The 20,667-nt window shown below is 44.2% G+C and overlaps 1 protein-coding gene across 1 annotated transcript in view; it reads left to right on the forward strand.

The window, feature by feature from the left end:
* MINDY4B (MINDY family member 4B) overlaps positions 1-17,296 on the forward strand; it is a 34,192-nt gene extending 16,896 nt beyond the window's left edge. The window contains exons 8-12 of the mRNA XM_034639654.1: positions 1,684-1,754; positions 3,317-3,389; positions 3,989-4,150; positions 14,895-15,075; positions 17,154-17,296. Coding sequence (XP_034495545.1) covers positions 1,684-1,754; positions 3,317-3,389; positions 3,989-4,150; positions 14,895-15,075; positions 17,154-17,296 — 630 coding nt within the window. The remainder of the gene's footprint in view (positions 1-1,683; positions 1,755-3,316; positions 3,390-3,988; positions 4,151-14,894; positions 15,076-17,153) is intronic.
* The last annotated feature ends 3,371 nt before the right edge of the window (positions 17,297-20,667 follow it).

The raw sequence follows: 20,667 nt of genomic DNA on the forward strand, positions 1-20,667 counted from the left end.
GCGACTCCCCTTGGACAAGGTGGGAGAGGCTGGATGATGCCACCTATGGTAAAAGGGCTTTGCAGATGGGATTAAGGTAAAGATCTTGAAATAGGGAGACTATCCTGAGTCTTCCTGGTGGGCCCAATTATAAGAGGAGGCTTATAAGGGAAAGTGGATATCAGAAGAAAGAAAGAGGTGTGACGAGGGAAGCAGAGGGAGAAGAGGGGTCCCCATGCACATTCACAACTTGGGATTAGGAGCCAAGGATAAGGACAGCTTCTAGAAGCTGCGAAAGGGGGGCGCCTGGGTGGCTCAGTCAGTTAAGTGTCTGCATTCAGCTCATGTCATGATCCTGGAGTCCCGGGATCGAGCCCCGCATCAGGCTCCCCACTCAGTGGGCAGTCTACTTCTCCCTCTGCTCCTCCTCCCTGCTCACGTTCTCTCTCTCTCAAATAAATAAATAAAAATCTTAAAAAAAAAAAAAAGCTGGAAAAGGACATGAACAGCATGGCCCATAAAGCCTGCAGAAGAAACACAGTCTTGCCAGCATTTGGACTCAAACTCATGAAATGGCACCGATTCAAACTTCCCAAACCAGAAGACAATGAATTTGTGTTGTTTTATGCCACCAAGCCTGTGGTGATTTGTTTAGGAAGTAATCGGAAACTAATACACCTGTGTCCCCGGTTTGCCTCAGGGCCCAGCTCCCCCCATTTCTCTCACACTCTGCGGGACACCCATTTGGTTTCCCGTCTGGCTCCTGTGGCACTGGAATTTGTTCTGCCTGAGGGTCCGGCCCCTGCCAGGTCACAGAGCGTGAAGGGGACAAATTAATCCATGAAAGGGAAAGCACCTGCATTTTGGCAGAAGCCTTCCTGACAGTGCCTTTAAAGGAGAGGCTTCAACCCTGGGAAACTTGAAAGCCAGCCAAGGAGCTACTTTTCAGCAGGCAGAGAATTGACATAAAGCTAAGGCCTGAATGTTGCTTGGGCAATTTGGATTTGATCCTGGAGATCACAGGGCACCTTTAGAAACTCATGAGCAGAAAAACTAACCTGGGCAAGAGAAGAGACAGGGGAGAAGAGCCTTAAAGAGGGACGGATACTAATTTTGCTGTGGTGCTGGCATGTTCCAAGCACTAAGGCAGGTACTGTGCACGATTTCATTTAACTTTTGCAACAGACCTGCAATTTATCTGCAATTGCAGAGGAGGAAATTGAATCTCAAGCAAGTCAGTAACTGGGATTTAGAGTAGAACAGGTTTTGAACCTAGATGTGTATAACTCCAAAGCGATTTCTATACAGCATCTGCTCCCCTGGGGCAATGAGGAAGGAGGGATGCCCCAACTGAGGAGAGGCTGGGAGGAGGACTAGCCAAGAGCACACAGAGGGCCTGGGCTAGGATGGACGCCGGAAAAATGGAGAGGAAAGATACACTACATCTTAGCCAGGATTCAAAGACAACCACATGATAGAAATGGAGGAAAGAAAAAGAGGTTGAAAAGCAAGAGAATGACAGTGCCATGGGCAGACCTGAAACAAGGAAGGATGCATTCGAGAGTGAAAATGACCTAGGGGAACTGTCCTATCAGCAGCTTTTCTAGCTCCTTGGGCTAAAAACGCTCGAATTCATGCCTAGAGATAGACATAGTTGCATTGCTTTTAGCCAAACATGCTTTTTTTTTTTGTCTCCCCAAACAGTTCAAAGGGGAAGGAAGCCATGGTGTCATCTTGTTTCTTTACAGCCTCATCTTCTCCAGAACATTTGAAAGGTAAAGTCAACAAATATTTACACGGGCATCTCCTATAGCTCTGCGATCACACAAGTGATGTATTCTTTTGTTAGAAAATATTTTCATGCCCTATTGGAAACACGAGTATGGTTTTTTTCGTTTTTTCTTCTGTTGGTTCATCGTTTTCTGTAGTCAGTTTGGCCATGTTCATGGGTGAGTGGAGGTCACCAGGAAGGTTTGAATCTGCTTTTCTAGGACAGTGGTGGCTTCCTTCTCCTGGTGGTTATAAATACTGACAGATAACACCAAAGCTTATTTGCATAATTTTCATAATAAAAAACATTATTTCTATGCACGATAAGATATAGCCACAGATATTTCTTTTGTCTCCATGATACGCAAAGCCCTGTTCTTGGCACTGTGGGAAATACAATACAAGAAGAGACGGCCTGACCTGCAGGGTCCGGTCTGGGAAAGACAGGAGATGCACACAGAGCTCCCGAGCGTGGCGCAAGTGGTAATTCATGTACCAAATGAGGTGTAAAGACTAAGAGTCTTAGAGGATTCCAGAGGGGGAAGGGTCCCCAGCAGATAAACTAGCCAAGGAAGGCTTCTTAGAAGAAGTGGACTTTCTTCCGGGCTCTAAACGGAAGGTAACCTCTTGAGAGTCAGAGAGAGAGCCTCTAGGAAGAGTTCCAAGCCCGGAATCAGTGTTCCTAACACTTGTCTTTTACAGAACATCATCACATTTTTGTGGCCTCTATTATTATTTGCTTAACAGCTTTCTTTAAATCACATATTTAAATATTAACTTCTTCCTAAACACCGCCATATCCTTTTAATCATGTATTTGCTGTACTAAAGAACAATGTATTAAGCACATCACTATACGTTTTTTTAAAAAATCACACACTTTGGGCAATGCTGCCCTGAATTATATCTGATGCCACCGAGGCATTCATTGTGCTTGACCCTAGTTTTTAGTTCCTATTCACAGAAGGGCATGCCCTCCAGTCCTGTGAATAGGTTCCTTCAAGAACACATTACAGCTCACGCCAGTACTCGGCAGCTCTCCCTGGGCAACAGCAGGAGCCACATCCCATCCTGACTTCATACGGTCCAGGGGGGGACCTGCTCCCTGGTGAAACAGCAGAGGCTGCCCTTCTGCAGTCAGGAAATGGGCTTAACCCCCAAATTGGTATTTTGCACTTGGACGGTCTGTTCAGCTCAGTCTTGGGCCAGCACCCTCTGGAGTGGTCATGTGTCACTGCCCTAAGCCAAGCATGCCTTGTCACTCAAAGCAAACAGTTTCTCCACTGTGCCCAGCACCCACACGGAGCACACACACAGGGATTCTAACACGTGAGTCTGTCTACAGCTTCCCCCACGGGCATCCTTAGCTTTTCCCACCACCTCTGCAGCCTCCGTCCCAGAGGTGTCTCCGGTGAGAGACGAAAGGTGCAAGGCACGCGGGAGGGGCGGTGACCAGGCAAACCCACGGGACTGCTGTTTTGTGTCGGGAGGTGGAGGAAGGAAGGCTGCAGGTTCCTGGTGCAGTCACTGTCTCTGACCAAAGGCTGATGGCATCTCGCATTCTGCAGGCTTCAGAAGGACCTAGATGCCTCCACCACTCATCTGTTGCAACCAAGTGCTGGGGGCTTCCTGTGCAGGCAGGTAGGTGGCGAGACTTTGCCTTTCAATCGTAGAATCTGAGGCTTTTTTTTTTTTTCCAGTTAAGCATATTCTCTCCTGAAGTGAAGAGTGATCGAGTTATCTTTGAAAGGCTAAGAAGATGCTCCCCTGAGTTTGTTATCAGTCTACCTTCCAATTTCCATGACGGTCTTCCCAGTTTACCTCTGAGAGCCCCACATCCCTGAGAGTCTACAGACCTGTTAGAAAATACCTTGACAAGACCCACCAGGAATCCCTAATAATGGAAAGGAAAGTACTATAACAACAGCTTAGCGTATTGCTTCTTAAATCACAACTACGGAGAACAGAGTTTAAAAGAAATGGAAAGGGAGGAAGGGTAATAAGATCTGAGTGGGGCACGTGGGGAGCTGTGGGGTATGGCTCAAGAAACAAAGTCACTAAAATTCTGTTTTGACCCCACCAAACGTTTATGACCTGTTTTTCCCGAATTTGTTATTATGTGATTTCATTCTTTTAAGAGAAACTGGTAATTTTTCAGTGATCATTAAAAGAAAAAAGAAATGAAGCCCTTCTGTTCATTGCTACCTAAAATGTAAACATTTGTAAACTATATCATCTAGGCAGTTTTGAACATGATTCTCACCGGCAGAGCAAGTCCGAATGTCTTTAATGGCTATCAGAAGGGAAAGTCGCAAGAAACATTACATGGAGTCCTGACCCGCAGTGACGTGGGGTATTTGCGGTGGTGTAAGGACGCCTCAGAGGATGACAGGCTTTCCCAGGTGAGTGTGTTTGGATTCTCAACCACACAACCAGAGTGTCAATGTTTTGATATTTTTTTCAGTCTCTATATTAAGGCAATGAAAATCTGAGCTAACTTTTTCCTTTACTATATTCCCACACACCTCCCACCCACCACATACACATATCCAAACAGAGAGACTCTCAGAGTCTCAATGTAAATATCCAAGTCTACCGTACTTGCTTCGTATTTTACTGTATGCATTTTTATGCATATAGAGCACAGGTAATATAAGTAATAGGCAAATAACTTTTTGGAAAACAATACTTGAAATATACAGATGAAAGGAAAGCCCCCTTTATCCCCATCCAGCTACAGGCCTCCTTCTCAGAAATCAATACTGTCAGCAACCCATGGGTATCTTCCCAATCCTTTGTTTATGCAAATGAATGCATATTTTCTGTCTATTGCTTAAAGCAAAAAATCACTGGGAAAAAAAGCCCCCCCCAACCCCCCCTTGAGACTCCTCTGAAAATTTTCCAGCTCAGGGGATTTACAACCTCTAACAACCAGAAAGTAGAATGTGTGGTTGAATAACGTAACCAGAGAATTAAGTAAGATGTGATTCCGCAGAAACAAACAGGAGAGAGGGTGAGAAAGCAAATACACCCACCCCAAACCACAAATTAAAGATGCTTCTGTGATATTTTCACAAAGATCTCCATCCTAAAACCCAGGGACGGCAAGGCGGGTTCTGTGAAAAGCCACGCTTCTTTGCAGTGGCCACGAAATCAGCTGGGGTGTATTTCAATAAGACACTGACCCCTCCCACCCCCAGTCCTTCCACAGCCCCAACCTCTCCCAACCACCAGCACCAAGTAAGGGCCTTGCTGCTTAGCGCCTGTGCCGTCCTTCAATATCCCAGTTCAGCTCAAAATCCCTTTCATGGGCACGAGACTTCAGGTTTTAGAAGATCCTTTTAGATCCAGAGCTTCACTCTTCCCTCCTGCTGTTGGCTTCAGCCACAATGCCTTATTCATGAAATCCGCATCTCGTTACACCCACAAATTATGTATCTGAGGGCACCAGAGAAGTAGAGCTGGACCATAGCAGAATTAAGTACGATTCGCATACAAGCGTGTTTAAAAGTTTGCTTATTATTATTCCTTGGGTTTGAAATCTAGGCCCATCGTAGAAAAATGAGAAGTGGCAGAGAAGCTAAAAGTAAAAGGAATGAACCCATTCTCATCACCCAGGGGTCAATCCTTTCAGCAATGCTTCCTTCTCTTTTTCTTTCTTACATAAACATGTCCTCTGCTACTCTTTGGGAACCTGATTTTTATCATTTAACACAGATAGCCGTAGGTGTCAACGAATGTATGTCCTTCATCATATTTAATGAATGCAAAGAGTTCCACCGCATGAACGTGAAAGACCGTACTTTGAATATACCCTGGACAGAGAAGGGATTTGTTATTGCTATAAAATTCCTGATCACTTGGTTCGAGAATATCTGGGAATTTATCTTAGAATTTGATAGATCTATAATAAACAGGAAAAGCCACAAAGAAGGGACCTATAGATTTCAGTTTACATATTTTTCTCTTTTTTTTCAACCACACGCGGTCCCTGGATGTTCATGGTCAAGCACTCCCTGCCTCTCCTAGCTCAGTAATAGGCCAAGACTTAGTTTGGAGGGAAAAAATGGCAGGATACACATCGGGGTGGGAGGGGGGCAATTTTCAAGGAGCACTGGCACAAAAGCCACAATCGTAATTTGACTGCTTTGTCTATGATTACAAAGCTCTTTCGCACGATTTCACTCTATTCTCATTAGAAACTACAAAGATTTAAAACAGCGTTTCTCGCGTTTCAGTCATTTGCGGAGGTAATTCACAGCTCTGTCGTAGCACAACACCTGCTGCATGCGCTATTCTTTGATTAATATTTTTCTTTAAATCCATTCACTTTAAAAACTTGAATGCAACCTTTTCTGCAGCAGCAATACAAACCATGGACTTGACATGCTCACATCTTTTTTTCCTAATACGTATTCAAAGAAGTAAATAAACAGGTTTTGTTTTAAACCTCACCCCTGGGCCACTGGCTTTCCTGCCACGTGCCACAAAACAGCACTCGCGCCACGCTTTGGGAACCCAGAATAAAAGTGAGGGGAGGTTCTGTAATACCAGGAAGCGGCCCTGACCTGAAAACAAGGAGACTTGGTTGGAGCCTTTGCCCTGCCCCTCACAGGGGTGTGACTTGGGCCGGTCACTTGCCCTCTCTACACCTCTTTCCTTGTCTCAGACTAGTGTCCCAACACTAGTTGCAACCAAATCCCAACACTAGTCTGCAACCATGGGCCTGATGTGAAGAGCAAACAAGATCATGAATGCCAAAGCCTGCTGGAAAGCCAGAGTGACCCGTACACATGTAAGTTTATAATGGATGATGAAGAACGACAGCAGAGTGCTTTATTCGGCCACGTTCATTGATCATCTCCTAATTGTGAGGCTCTGTGTCCAGATATAAAGATGAGTTGCAAGTGGGCCAGTACATACACATACACCGACTGGGGAAGGATCTCAGCAATAAATGTTAGGGAACAGTGCTCTCAGCACTGGCTGCACACAGAAATCACCTGGAGAGTTTGGGTTTTTAATTAACTTTATTTTTTAGAGTAGTTTTTTTCCTCAACAAAATTAAGCAGAAGGTACAAAGGTTTTCCATATATTCCCTGCCCCCACACAGGCATAGCCTCCCTCTTTATCAACATCTCCCACCAGAATGGCGTATTTGTTACAATTGATGAGCCTATGTTGACACATCACGATTATCCAGGGTCCACAGTTTACATTACCATCTTGGTGTTGTACACTGCATGGATTTGGACAAATGTATAACGACATGTGTCCACCATCACGGCATGATACAGAGTAGTTTCACTGCCCTAAAAGTCCTCCATGCTCCAACTAGTCATCCCTCCCTCCCCCAACCCCAAGCAACCACTGATCTTTTTACTGTCTGCATAGTTCTACCTTTTCCAGAACGTCATATGGTTGGAATGGTACAGTATGAAGCATTTTCAGATTGGCTTCTTTCACTTCAAGGTTCTTCCCTGTCTTTTCACAGCTCAATTGCTCCCTTCCTTGTAATGCTGAATAATACTCCATTGACTAAGTCATATTCCATTGGTGTACCATGGTTTATTTGTCCATCCACCTACAAAAGGCATCTTTGGTGCTTCCAAGTTTGGGCAATTACGAGTGAAGCTGCTATAAACATCTGCGTGCAGATTTTTATGTGGACACAATTTTCAACATCTTTAGATAGACACTAGGGAGCATGATTGCTGGATATATGGTAAGAGTGGTCAGTTTTGTAAGAAACTGCCAAACTATCTCCCCAAGTGGCTGTACACTCTTGCATTCCCACCAGCAGTGCGTGAGAGCTCCTAGAACTGCACGTCCTCGCCAGCGTTTGCTGTTGCCAGTGTTCTGGATCTGGGCCATTCTCGTAGGTGCATCGTGGCATCTCATTGCTGTTTTCATTTTCATTTCCCGTATGATACGTGATGTGGAAGATGGTGGCATATGCTCATTTGCCATCTGTATATTTTGTTTGGTGAGGTGTCCGTTAAAGTCATTGGCCTGCTTCGAGAGCTTTTAAAGCTACCAATGCCCAGGTCATCCCCCAGAACACCGTCAGAGCACCGTCAGCTTCATGTGTGGAGGACCTGTGTAGGCACACGGGGCCCACACTCAGAAGGCCCTGCCCTTCGTCTAATGCTCTGCTGTCGCCACCTTAAAATTCTTACTAATTTTTGAATAAGGGTTCCCATGTTTTCATTTTGCACTGGGCTGCAATTGCATAGCCAGTCCTAACCAATGACCCTATTCTACTGGGTCTAGAAAGCATCTGAGCATTAGAATTTTAAAGCCCGCGAGTGATTCTCATGGGCAGCCAGGTTTAGAAACCTCTGTTCGAGAGCCGGGCTGCTCAAGCTCGCACTAGTGACACTCTAGACTGGGCAATGTCTGTGGCGGGGGCTGTCCTGTGCATTGTGGCATGTTTAGCGGCAACCGTGGCCTCTGCCCACCGGATGCCTCGAGCTCTGCCCTTCGATGGACAACCAAAAATGTCTCCAGACCTTGCCAAATACTCTCTGGGGGGACAAAATTGCCTTGGTTGAACTAACACTTTAAAGGAAGGGCAAAAATTCTCCTTAGACCTAACGAATGAAATCCACGTGTGTAGAATTGGAAAACTAGCTATTGCAACTAACATTACAAGAAAGAATATCGTCTTTCAAGCTGTATCAGAAAGGTTGACAGCTTTCTGCCCCTGTAAACATCTGCAAGGCTTTAGGGACAAGTCTCAGGCTTTATCTTAAATTAAAATTAAGTACGTGTTTGCTAAATAGCTACTAAGTGGCTCTGAGAAAAGCAACTATGTCAAAGAAAATGCCACAGAAAGGGAGAGAGAGAGAGAGGGACTGAGAGAAGGAGAGTGCATGCCTCAAAGAGTGAAGAATTCAGAGATCCGGTGCTACCATTTTCTCTGGAACACATTTCTTTCTAAACAAGTCAGCTCAGCCCAATAGAGCTGCTAAATCATGCTTTAAAGAAAATTACCTGCAGAGCCTAAAATATCCTCCAGTAATAAAGTGGATGTTTGTCACGACCTTAAAGCAAGCCAAAAGGCCAAGGTACCAGGTAAAAAATAAGAGCTTTCCTACTGAGAAAGTGACTAATGTGGCGAAATGTACCAGACAACAGGACCACCATGCAAATGCTTGCTCATAAATTGGAAGTAGGGCAAAGCAAGGAAACTGCCCACGTTAGTGTTAAAAGCTACACAGAAGACACACCTACAATGCTTCTGTCTTTTCGAAAAGGGACTCATGTGACTTTTCATCCTTCCTTCTTGGACTCAGTGTTCTCTCTCCAGGGAGACTCCTATGAATCCTACCCTCAGTGAAAATTGCCTGCAATTGTACACTAATGGCTTGAAACCCCGAAGATGTTTATTATGTTGTCTCTGTCATGCACTTGGAGTTTGGTTTCAGAACAAATGTATTAAAGAGCAAATACTGGCTGGCGGTTAGTTTTCCTCCTTGAACTGCTGAGATATATGCATATGTTAGACATATACAGGTATACATATGAAGTTTTTATCGGAAGGGGCTTTTTTATTCTTTCTATATCCACTCATTATTTGGGGATAAAAACAATACATAACCCATCTGCATAATTCAAATAATTATATCTAAAATTATGTTATATATATATATATATATGATGTTGTGTATACTTTTCAGCATCCCTGAAGATGGTACTTAAAGGAAGTCTATGAGAAGCTTATTTATTCATTGTAGTGCTAACAGCCTCTTGTACAGAGCGCACACTGTGTGCTAGGCTCTCTCTGAGCCATTCATTCACAAGGATACCTTATTTCATTTAATGCCCACTTCCACTCAAAGACACCATTTAATCCGGTGTCTGTTGTTTGGCCATTAATTTTAGACCTGAGAAAATCCAGACTGAGCAAGGTGTAGGCACCTGACCTGGGCCACCTGTGAGGTGTCCAAGCCAGGGTTAGGATGTCAGCTGCACCCCCATCAGAGCCCAGGTTCTGCCCCCTGGGCCACGCTGTCTGTCATTACCATCTTTTCTTGTCTTCTGATAAAGTGATCAATACAAAGTGCCAGTTCTTAGAATTATACTCCATCATAAACGCTTTTATAATCTATCATAGCTTTATATTTACATATAGATAATAGATGTGTATCATGTTGTCTGTAATATCTGTTATAGGTACACTGGTGTTAGACACTAACATACATTTATTTATTTATTTTTAAAGATTTTATTTATTTATTTGAGAGAGAGAGCATGAGAGAGAGAGAGAGCAAGCATGAGTGGGGGGTGGGAGGGGACAGTGGAGGGAGAGGGAGAAGCAGACTCCCTGCTGAGCAGGGAGCCCAATGTGGGGCTCGATCCCAGGACCCTGGGATCATGACCTGAGCTGAAGGCAGATGCTTAAATGACTCAGCCACCCAGGCACCCGTCTAACATTTATTTATTTATTTTTAAAGATTTATTTATTTTCATTTGAGAGAGAGAGAGAGAGCACTTGTGAGAGCAGGGGGAGAGGCAGAGGGAAAGAGAGAGAATCCACAATCAGACTCCCCACTGAGCACAGAGCCTAAAGCAGAGGTTCGATCCCAGGACCCTGAGATCATGACCCAGGCCGGAATCAAGAGTTGGACACTCAACCGACTGAGGCACCCAGGCGCCCTAGACGTTAACATTCAGATGGTGGCTATCCCATGGCTGGGATTTAGAAGGCATGACTCAACAAACTAGAACTTTATACATTGATGACTAGGTTAAAGCAGCTGTGAGTTTGCGCTGATCATGAACGACACGTACTTGGGGCACATCCTCTGAAAAGTATCTGCCCCCCTTCACCTGCTGGTTTGGCAGACCGTGCCTGTCAAGTATATGGCCAAAGGACAAGCTCGGTGGCCCTGAGAGACATGCTAACCAGAAGACGCACATGACCGTCGCATATCCAGAAACCTCATAGTTCACAGTATTCTATTGTAGAACTGAAAAACCTCGCAGAGCCGAAATCTGCTCAGAAAGACCTAGATGTGGCTCCAGAACAGTGCTCTGTGTATCGCTGGATTGAAGACCCCCAGGGTCAAAGCCCTTCCTTTCTGCTCTGAGCAGGTAAGTCCTCCACGCAGGACCCCTGAATGTGCCAACTGGTACTTAAGTGCTGCGTGGGTCTGTAGGGACCCCTGCCTAGGGAGAGCGCTGCAAATCAGAAGATTCTGTGTAGCCACTGATAATAAAAATCTAATACAAGAAAGGTTTCTGAGTTCAAAAGAAAACCAACGCGCTAACAGATTCTGCTGTCCAGGTGAAACCCATCCTGCAAGGCTGCATCTGCCTTCCTAAAGTAAAGCTCTTCTTACTCTGGGATAGAATTGCAGAGACTGCAAAAACACCCGTCTTTCAGTCCCAATGTCACAGCCCAGTGGGTGAGATTTTTAAAAAAAAAAAATGGAGCTCTCATTAGATGCCATGGCAAGCCCCCCAGAGCCCACCAGACTGACAGTTCCCGCGGAACACAGCCAGCTCCCCTCAAGCTGAGGCACTATTTTGAAGCCTCCCGTCACTTTTCTATTTGAAGGTACAGGTTTGAGTGTGAGGTTCCAATACCTAAGTGAGAACATAAAGCAGTTTGAGTCTAACACCATCTGGAAAGCCTTAGGAGGTTCGCATTATCTTCGCACCTGCCACCGAGAAGAAAAATCAACTCTGATTTTTAGAAGGGACTGAAGCCATTTAGGTCTTGCTGGAATTACTCCCCCGGCAGCCCTGGCAGAGCACACCACCATCCCAGCCGTACCCTCTTCCCTCTTCAAACTCCCTTTAAAGAGACTCGTAGGAAGAAATCCTTCCATAAAAGGACCACGTGAAGCTCCACCCACGGCGCTCTCCCACCGAGCTGCTGCGGTAGCACCCCGCAAACACGACGACATACCTGCAAGCTCGCCAAGGGAAATTACGTCCTCTGTGCTCCAGGTGCGGAGAGGAGAGCCGGACCATTCACAGCCACGCGCGCGAATCCTCACCAGGAATCAGGCACGAAAGCACAGATCTCCAACACCTTTCTCCCATTCCCATTACCACACCGGGCCCTCGGGACTTGCAGTATCGAGCTCATTATGCAAAAGCACATTCTAAGCGCCGTTGTTCTGGATGGCAAAACAAACAAAAAATTACATGGACTCTATCCTTGCCCTGTAGTGTTTAGAATTTGTCCATTCCTCGCCCTGTCCTTACAGTTTTGCACTGGCTTAAACGACACATATTGTGAAAGGCTTGATTGCTGCATGTAACACTGGGCTTATTACACAATGAGTGAACTTAAGGAGAAAGGTATTTTATTTATAGCACTACTGTATCACAAGTTAATTTCCTTTTTACCATGACAACGCGAGGCAACATGCACAAATTCTGCATTGGGGGAATCTCACCAATAAAACATATTTAGAATGCTGCTTTTGGGGGTGGAGGTTAGCTGATACACTGTCTACCCAAAAGCAGTACAAATTCTTAACTGAAAGTTCCAAAACACAGTCTGTGGTGTACTAAGAAAAGAAAGGGATATAATATTTGGCTGCATTTAATTGGGAAGTGCTTCGTTTTGTTTTTGCAGGACTCACTTTAAGCCAGGTGTACTCTCAGCTGTAAGCTTAAGGCTTGCCTCTTAACGTTAATAGCCAAACTGCCTTGACAGTCATGCATGACATTTTCCTTTCCACTAGAATCTCTGAAGGCAAGCGAGGCTCTGTCTGCTCAGTGTGCAGTCTCTGTATGGTTACTTTGGGCGTTGGAGATTGTTGTATTTATAACTACTTCATCTTCCTCCTACTCTAATAAAATCTTCAGAAGAGAAAACTGTTGCGTTGTTGCAGAAAGTGACAGTCCTGTGTTGTCAGCACCTCCCAGAGAGGTACCTGAGTGCCAGTTGAATTTTGCCTACGTTACAAAAACTCTGAAACAATAGCAAACACGTCTATATTCTATTGCAACCGCCCAGACATAATTGACAGGAACTTTGACTTTCATTGGTTGAAAATCAGCCAAAGTTCAATTCTTTTGAATTTCAAAAGAAGTGACATTTTATTCCAAACGATGTCCCGCAGATCATACTTTGATTACATCTAACCTTAATACACAAGGTGCCATCACAAGAAGGCCTAAGAAAGAAAGTGCTTATTTTATAACTAATGAATGGTTACAATGTTATTTGGAACTTGTGGGTGGATTCTTGGAACGTAAACACATTCGGTGGCTTCTGCGGTACATCCTCTGTGCTTTATTTCCGACCTTAGCCAGTGGGCAACTTGCCCGTTGGACATGTGAGATGCTCATGTTATACTCAGCCCAGGGGGGCTAATTCCAGTGTGAGTAGATAAGCAAATCCTGCACCCACTAGGAGCATGTCCAAATTGAGGTGCTAGCTTGCACCCCTTTTTTAAACTATTAACTAAAACAGATTTTGTGTCTTTCAAACACAGTAATATATTTTTTCCTATGGTAGCTGAAAGTGAAAATCTTGAAGACAAAAGCATTTCTGATTCACCCACTCACCCACAACTGAAGAATTTAAACTAAAGCAAAACGAAGAGATTTGAATAGAACTATTGAGAAATCAAAATGTCAAGTTATTAGCCTTTAATACTTGGGTTTATGAAACGTGATCATTTTCCAAAGCTGGGTTTTCCATAAAACAGAATCTGCTCCTGAACCAACAGTACAACTCTAAGGACTGATGGAGAAAAGGGGCAGAACTGGATCCTTCCATTACGGGAAGGCTGGCCAAGGCTGAGGGTCCAGTCTCTCTCCCTGGCATCACATGAAAATGCTGGGTTTTTTCTATGTAGTTCATGCTTATTTCTCTACATAGAAAAAAGTGGTTTTTAACATTAACAAGTTTTGATGGCAATCTTTTAAGAAACAGGTGCTTTCCTGCCTCTTTAAACAAAATGGTAGATGTCATAAATGGAAATGCACTGTAATATCATGATGCCCTCGGGGGCTACGGAAGGTGCCTCTCGGAGCGGTACTTTTGTCAATCTAATTCACTAGCTATGAGAATTCAAGGCCAAAATGACAGTTGACTGCAAAAGCTAGATAGACTAGTTAAAAGAGCAAACTTCAGGGGCACCTGGGTCGCTCAGTCATTAAGCGTCTGCCTTCGGCTCCGGTCATGGTCCTAAGGTCCTGGGATCGAGCCCCGCATCGGGCTCCCCACTCAGCAGGGAGCCTGCTTCTCCCTCTCCCACTCCCCCTGCTTGTGTTCCCCCTCTTGCTGTCTCTCTCTGTCAAATAAATAAATAAATAAATCTTAAAAAAAAATAAAAAGAGCAAACTTCATTTTCTTTTTTTTTCTTTTTTTTTTTTTAAAGATTTTATTTATTTATTCGACAGAGATAGAGACAGCCAGCGAGAGAGGGAACACAAGTAGGGGGAGTGGGAGAGGAAGAAGCAGGCTCATAGTGGAAGAGCCTGATGCAGGGCTCGATCCCATAACGCCGGGATCACGCCCTGAGCCGAAGGCAGATGCTTAACCGCTGTGCCACCCAGGCGCCCCGCAAACTTCATTTTCTTATTGTAATGCTAAACTAGTATGCTCAGCTCTCAGGACATCTTCACATCTGACACGCGTGTTAACATGCACATGGGTGTACCTGTGTACGAACGTTTGTACGTACATCTGTGTTTCCCCCTCTTTTCCCAGGAGCTCTTTCCTCCATTCAAAATATTCTATATTTCTATATTCTAAATATTCTCTTTTTCCTATATTCTAAATGGTTCGTGTTCGCAGAAGTTTGACCACCTGCCGAATAGAATATTGTCCTATCTTGGGCACAGGAGTAAATACACCAGTCAATGACGAAGACAAGTTGAAGTTCTCTTATTCCACCCCTACACTTCTGTTTCAGTTTCTCTAGGTATTCTCTACTTAACTTCTAAGGCAAACTGAGGGGGCTGCACGTCCTCCGTGAGGCCTTCCCCACACTGCAGCATCTGCACTACACCACGGCATTCGTACGTGTGAATTCGTTCAGGACGAAGCCTGTGCACCTACAAGTGTGAGAAGAAGCCTCCGAGCTGCTTTTTGAACACGATGATGTATCGGCATCTGCCGTGATGCGGCCAAATCTATATATTCATCTGCATTGTCCTCTCCCCTCCCAGGTGGGCAGCATGCTGAAGACTCCCAAATTACCTATTTGGCTGTGCGACATCAATGGAAATCCCAGTGTCCTTTTTAGCACAAACAGGCAGCTCTTATCAGACTGGAAAGCAGAACGTCGCTTTGATCTGTACCTGTACAGTGGCCGGCCCCCGCAGAAGAAGCCTGTGCATCTTACCATAGGTGAGCATTTCAGACTCCAAGGGCCGAGCGCTTTAACGCGCTCAGAAAGATGCGGCTGCCGATGTTTCACCGCTGTGTGGACATTCATGCTCGCTTTGCAGAAAAATGCTTAGGCTTGAGTTCTGAAGTGAAACCCATGCATGAGTCCCATGGGCCTAAACCCAAGCATGGCAACCTGGGCGTTCTACAGCTGCTTTAAATAAGAGCCCGGGTTTGGAAGTAACACAGAGGAACAGACGACTTCTAGGTAAGAGAAACAACAAAAGGGAAAGAATCACACCTCCAAAAGCCCTCTCCAGGATCTTTTACCTGTGAGCATGAGGCACTTAATGCCTGCGGGAAGAACTGGAAGAATGGACAGATTGGGGCAGGGGTGTTCCATTTGCTCAATTCTATCCTACTACTGATCAGAGGATCACCCAGTGACGTAAGTCAGCAAACTGAGAGTGCATTTCTGTTCAGATATCTGAGGGCCTACTAAGTGCCAGGCACTGTGCTAGACACTAGGAAAGCCACAATAATTAAGGCACAGTCCCAGCAAAACTTAAGAGGTTCCGGTCCAATGGGACAAGCAGACAACCACACAGGTCATTTTATTTCAATAACAACTATATTCGTTTAAACTCATAAGGAAAAAAGACTAAACTTTAAATGTCTTTAAACACTGGCCTTTTGGACAAGGGAATAAACATGATGAGACTGGGATTCTGTATTGGGTACCTTGGTTCTACTGGTGGAGGCTTGATGGTTTGATGCTTGACTCGGCATTTAGCATCATGGGCCTGGCATTAAAAATTTTTTCATTATAATGACTAAATCTGGAAAAGTATCTTAGTGACTCTATTATCTGTGCAGCTCCTAATTCTTTAATTATGAGAGATATATATTAGCCCATTTAATTTAGGGAGACATTGACAATATGTTCCTTAAAATATTGTTCCTACTTTACTGTCTTCTTTGAGGAAAACATCATTCTTTAAAGTTTTATTTATTTATTTATTTATTTATTTATTTATTTATTTATTTATTTATGAGAGAGAGAGAGCACGTGTGCACATGCCCAAGCATGGCGGGGAGGGCCTGAGGAAGAGGGAGAGAGAGAATCCCAAGCAGACTCTGAGCTTAGCTCATAGCCTGATGTGGAGCTTGATCCCAGGACCCTGAGATCATGACCTGAGCCAAAACCAAGAGTCAGACGCTTAACCAACTGAGCCACCCAGGCACCCCAGAAAACATCATTTTTGTATTCAGTCACATGCATTGCAAGCATTCTCTTCTGGGCACTGTATTGGAAGCTATACATGTAATCCCATTAAGTTCTCCCAGCAGTCATATGAGGTAGATACTTCGATATCTCTCTTCACATAGAAGAAACTGAGGTAGCCAATAGTTAGTAACTGAATAAATGAGGCTGAGAGACATTAAGTATCTTCTCAAATGTCCTATGAGACAAAACTGGCTCTTGAATCCAGTTCTTGACTACCTCACTCAACTATCTCGCCCTTCACCCATAAATGTAAATGTATTCTGAGAAGCACAGAGAAGTGATGAGCTCTCCCTTCTCCTGGTCTTCCGGACAATATGCCGTGGCCTACAACCTGGCTCTGTGCATCACACCACAATGCTGGAATGTGCATACATGACTTATCCATATTCACGTTCCAAAATACACAACAACCTATGTTCCCACAGACGTGTTTGTATGGGGCATTTCTACATACCATCTACTGGAATGTCCCTCTGCTTAACCAGTTCTAGGAACACAGCTTGCTGAGCCCAACTCCTGCCCACCGTGGTGTTTTCCTTCATTCCTGGCTTCCTCTGGAATGGTGTATAGAGGCTAGGGCCTAAAGGCTGGCTGTTCGGAGCGCCTGCGTGACTCAGTCAGTTAGGCGTCTGAGTTTGGTTCAGGTCCTGATCTCAGCGTCCTGGGATCGAGCCCCGTGTCAGGCTCCCTGCTCAGCAGGGATGTCCGCTTCTCCCTCTCCCTCTGCCCCTCCCTCTGCTCTCTCACTCATTCTCTCACTCTCAAATAAATAAAATCTTTTAAAAAAAAATGCTATCTGTCCTTCACTCAGATACTCACTCCCATCACTGGGAAAGGAACCGACATGAAGATGAGCATGTGCCAGGAAGACGGTTCTCTCCAGTGGAGATGGCCATCAGAACCAAGTGGAGAGAAGCCACCATCAACTGGAATGGAACTGTTCCCTTTCTCTAAAGAGAAAGCCAGGATGTGCAATGACTTCTGAAGCGTCAGAGCTGCTGGGGCACAAAGCCTCATGTGAGGGGGAGAGCACTTCACTTCTACGTTCCTGATTCATGAACCCCACTGAAAAACCCCATTAGCCATTCTCTCTCTCTCTCTCTCTTTGTCTCTGTGAAGCCCTCTGCAGCTGCTATCTGTGTTGTAGAAGAAACACAGGCCCTTCCAGCAGGGGCTGCAAGGTGTATTCCCTATATTTGCATAGACTGATCCTTCATTTTATTCAATAGAGCAAATGAAGGATCTTTTCTGTCTGTTATTTTCGAATTAGTCTTTTCTTGGTGTGATTCTCCCTGAGGATTATGGACACAGGCAGCTAGCTTTCATTTGGGGATGAAGTCATCAGTAATGCATCATCAGATTTTTAGTTATGGCAAGAACTCAAGCCTTCTCAAAGACTTCCTGGTATGGTGAGCATTCCTTTCCAAGGTTACATTTCACATGCCCACATTAGCAAGTTCTGGTCATTAAAATAGTAAATGGGGTTCTTTGGGCTTGGAGCGGGGACTATTCCTGGTAGTGTGGCAATGATAGTCATTGGCTTATGGGTTCAAGCCGTCAAGGAGAGTGCACAGAAGGAGACATTCTTTCTACCAGTGCTATGTTTGTTTCTAGCCTTTATAAGCTGAATATAAATACATAGACAGACAAACAGAAAAACTGAGAAAGAAGTTTTATTCCTAGATAAAATAAAATTATACATAAAAATAGAATCTCTCCTTATGTCATTGTTAAAAGGGAAACAATCTTTTTTAGAATGTGATCTTTCCCAGTCCTGTTGAATGCCTACATATTTTCTGAAGAAATACACAGAGTAAGACACATATTCTTTCTTTAAAAAGTACATGGAAACCATCTAGACCTTTTTCCTACCCACCCCACTGGTCTTCCAACTCGAGTTACAGACTTATGGCTCCATATTCACAAGCCAAAGGTTAGATTGCTAAGAACACCTTTCCGCGCCCATTTTCCAAATTAATTTGTAAAATCCATTTTCATTTGGCTCAAAGAATAATGTTTTAACTTAAGGCGCATGTAGAAAATGAAACTTCAAGGTGAATAATAAATTATGTCAAAAAAGAAAGCCAATTTGGCTTGGATTGCTGATTACGTTATTACATTGGTGTTCTACGTTATTACATTGGTGTTCTCGTGTGGGATTTTAAATCCATTGGATAAATACGTGGATACTTTCCGACCCTTGTTTTATTTGGTCTTAGTCTTAGCAATATTGTGCTTTTCCTGAGGTGCAGGCCTGTTTTTTGTTTTAAGGATACCGAGTCATTTGTAACCAAACGTCCCTGTTGGAGTAGACTGCTGGAAAGCTTAGAGACAATGAGAAACAACAGCACATGCCTCAGAGAGGAAGTCCCAGCCACGAGTAAGAGATTTCACTCAAGGTGTTTCCAACAATAGGGACATGCTTTTCCAAAAAGAATGGTCCAGCAAGGAATCCATGACTCTCTTAGGTCAGTCATAATTCATCCTCTAGGGCTGAGAACAGGACACATGTTACCAGAACAAAATCGGGGCTCCCAGAAGGAAGAAGGGCAAGATGACTGTTGTGTCGACAACCGGCCCACCGTCTTGACAAAAGGCATTTTTTAATTGGCCTCATTTCTGAGTCTATTTTCGGTCCCTACCCTATTTTTCCTTTGAATTTCTAATTTATTTATAATTTGTGTTATTTTGTCGTATTTTATGTGTTGTAACTTGTCTTAAATTATTCCTGGAACAAATCTATAAATAAGTAAAATAATAGAGGAAAGATTAAGGACCTATGTTTTATATATAAAGGTATAATAATTTTGATATATATAAAAATATTAATCACTTTTCATGTCAATGTTGAAAAATGGGTTTTTATTTTGTCTTATTAACAGGGCACCCAGTGACTTTTTTAAAGGCGCAAACATGTTATTTAAAAGTAGCTAGAAATGTTCTGGGACAATCAGGTCACTTTTGAACTTGATGTGTTTTGAGATAAATGACTTTAATTGTCCTGTCAGCTTCTTGTTCTTTTTTTTTTAAATTTTAGGTTTATTTATTTTTTTAGAGAGAGAGCATGGGGTGGGGGAGGGGGCAGAAGGAGAGAAAGAATCGCACGTGGACTGTCTGCTGAGCATGGAGCCCAATGTAGGGCTTGATCTCAACGACCCTGAGATCTTGACCTGAGTCAAAACCAAGAGTCAGACACTTAACTGACTCTGCCACCCACGTGCACCATGTCCTGTCAGCTTCTTAATCTATCAGGAGAAAGCTATTTGCTTGAAGACAGATTTTCTTTTTTTTTTTTTTTTAAAGATTTTATTTATTTATTTGACAGAGATAGAGACAGCCAGTGAGAGAGGGAACACAAGCAGGGGGAGTGGGAGAGGAAGAAGCAGGCTCATAGCAGAGGAGCCTGATGTGGGGCGATCCCAGAACGCCGGGATCACGCCCTGAGCCGAAGGCAGACGCTTAACCGCTGTGCCACCCAGGCGCCCCTGAAGACAGATTTTCTGAATCATTACTTAAGCTGCCTGTATCCATAGTGGGACAACGTCCCTGAGGAGACGCCAAATACTTTTTTTCCCCTCGATATTGACTTAGACTGGTATGTCCCTCAAAATTACTGTTTGTCCTTAGAGAAGATGCACAGATGATTTTTTCAAGTACATGTTCACCAATGTGGCAAGACCAGGTGGGAGCTGGCCAGGGGGCAGGGAGCCTCAGAGTCCCTTCCCCGACACGGGCTGGGTTCAGCATTGCGCTCGCCAGGTCTGCGCAATCCGTAGTCACGCCTGGACCTGATTTTATTTACAAGTAAGTAACACAAACTATGGATATAGACTGTTGACTGCTGTAATGGCCTTTTCAGGACCTTAGAGACACAACCGTTTGTTCATTCATTCAGGGAACTTTTCTAACATCTCCTATGTGCCAGGAGCTCTGCTGGGTGCTAGAGAAATACAGTGAGCACAATCAGCCGTGGGCCCTCTTCTCTCACGGAGCTTAGGCTCTTCTGGCATTAATCAGAACACCACCATAATAAATATAAACTTGAAAACTGAGATAAGCGTTCAGAGGAAAGGGATTTCTGATGCATAGAATTTTAGAACAAAAGCCTGGAAATTCAGGGAAAGGCTTCTCTGTGAACAGATGGGTTAAACTGAGGTAGGAAAGTAGGTTAGAAATAACCAGGAGAGGAATGAGCAGGGGCAAGGTGGAGAGTGGTTGGGAAGCAGCTTGTGGTGAAGGGAGGGAAGGACCCGCCACAGGGCAACCTTGGAAAGTTTTAAGAGCCTGGTAAGATTTGCATTTTGAAAAAAATGCCTCAGTGTGGA

This window comes from Ailuropoda melanoleuca, chromosome 1, assembly GCF_002007445.2.
Source record: "Ailuropoda melanoleuca isolate Jingjing chromosome 1, ASM200744v2, whole genome shotgun sequence".
Lineage (NCBI taxonomy): Eukaryota > Metazoa > Chordata > Mammalia > Carnivora > Ursidae > Ailuropoda > Ailuropoda melanoleuca.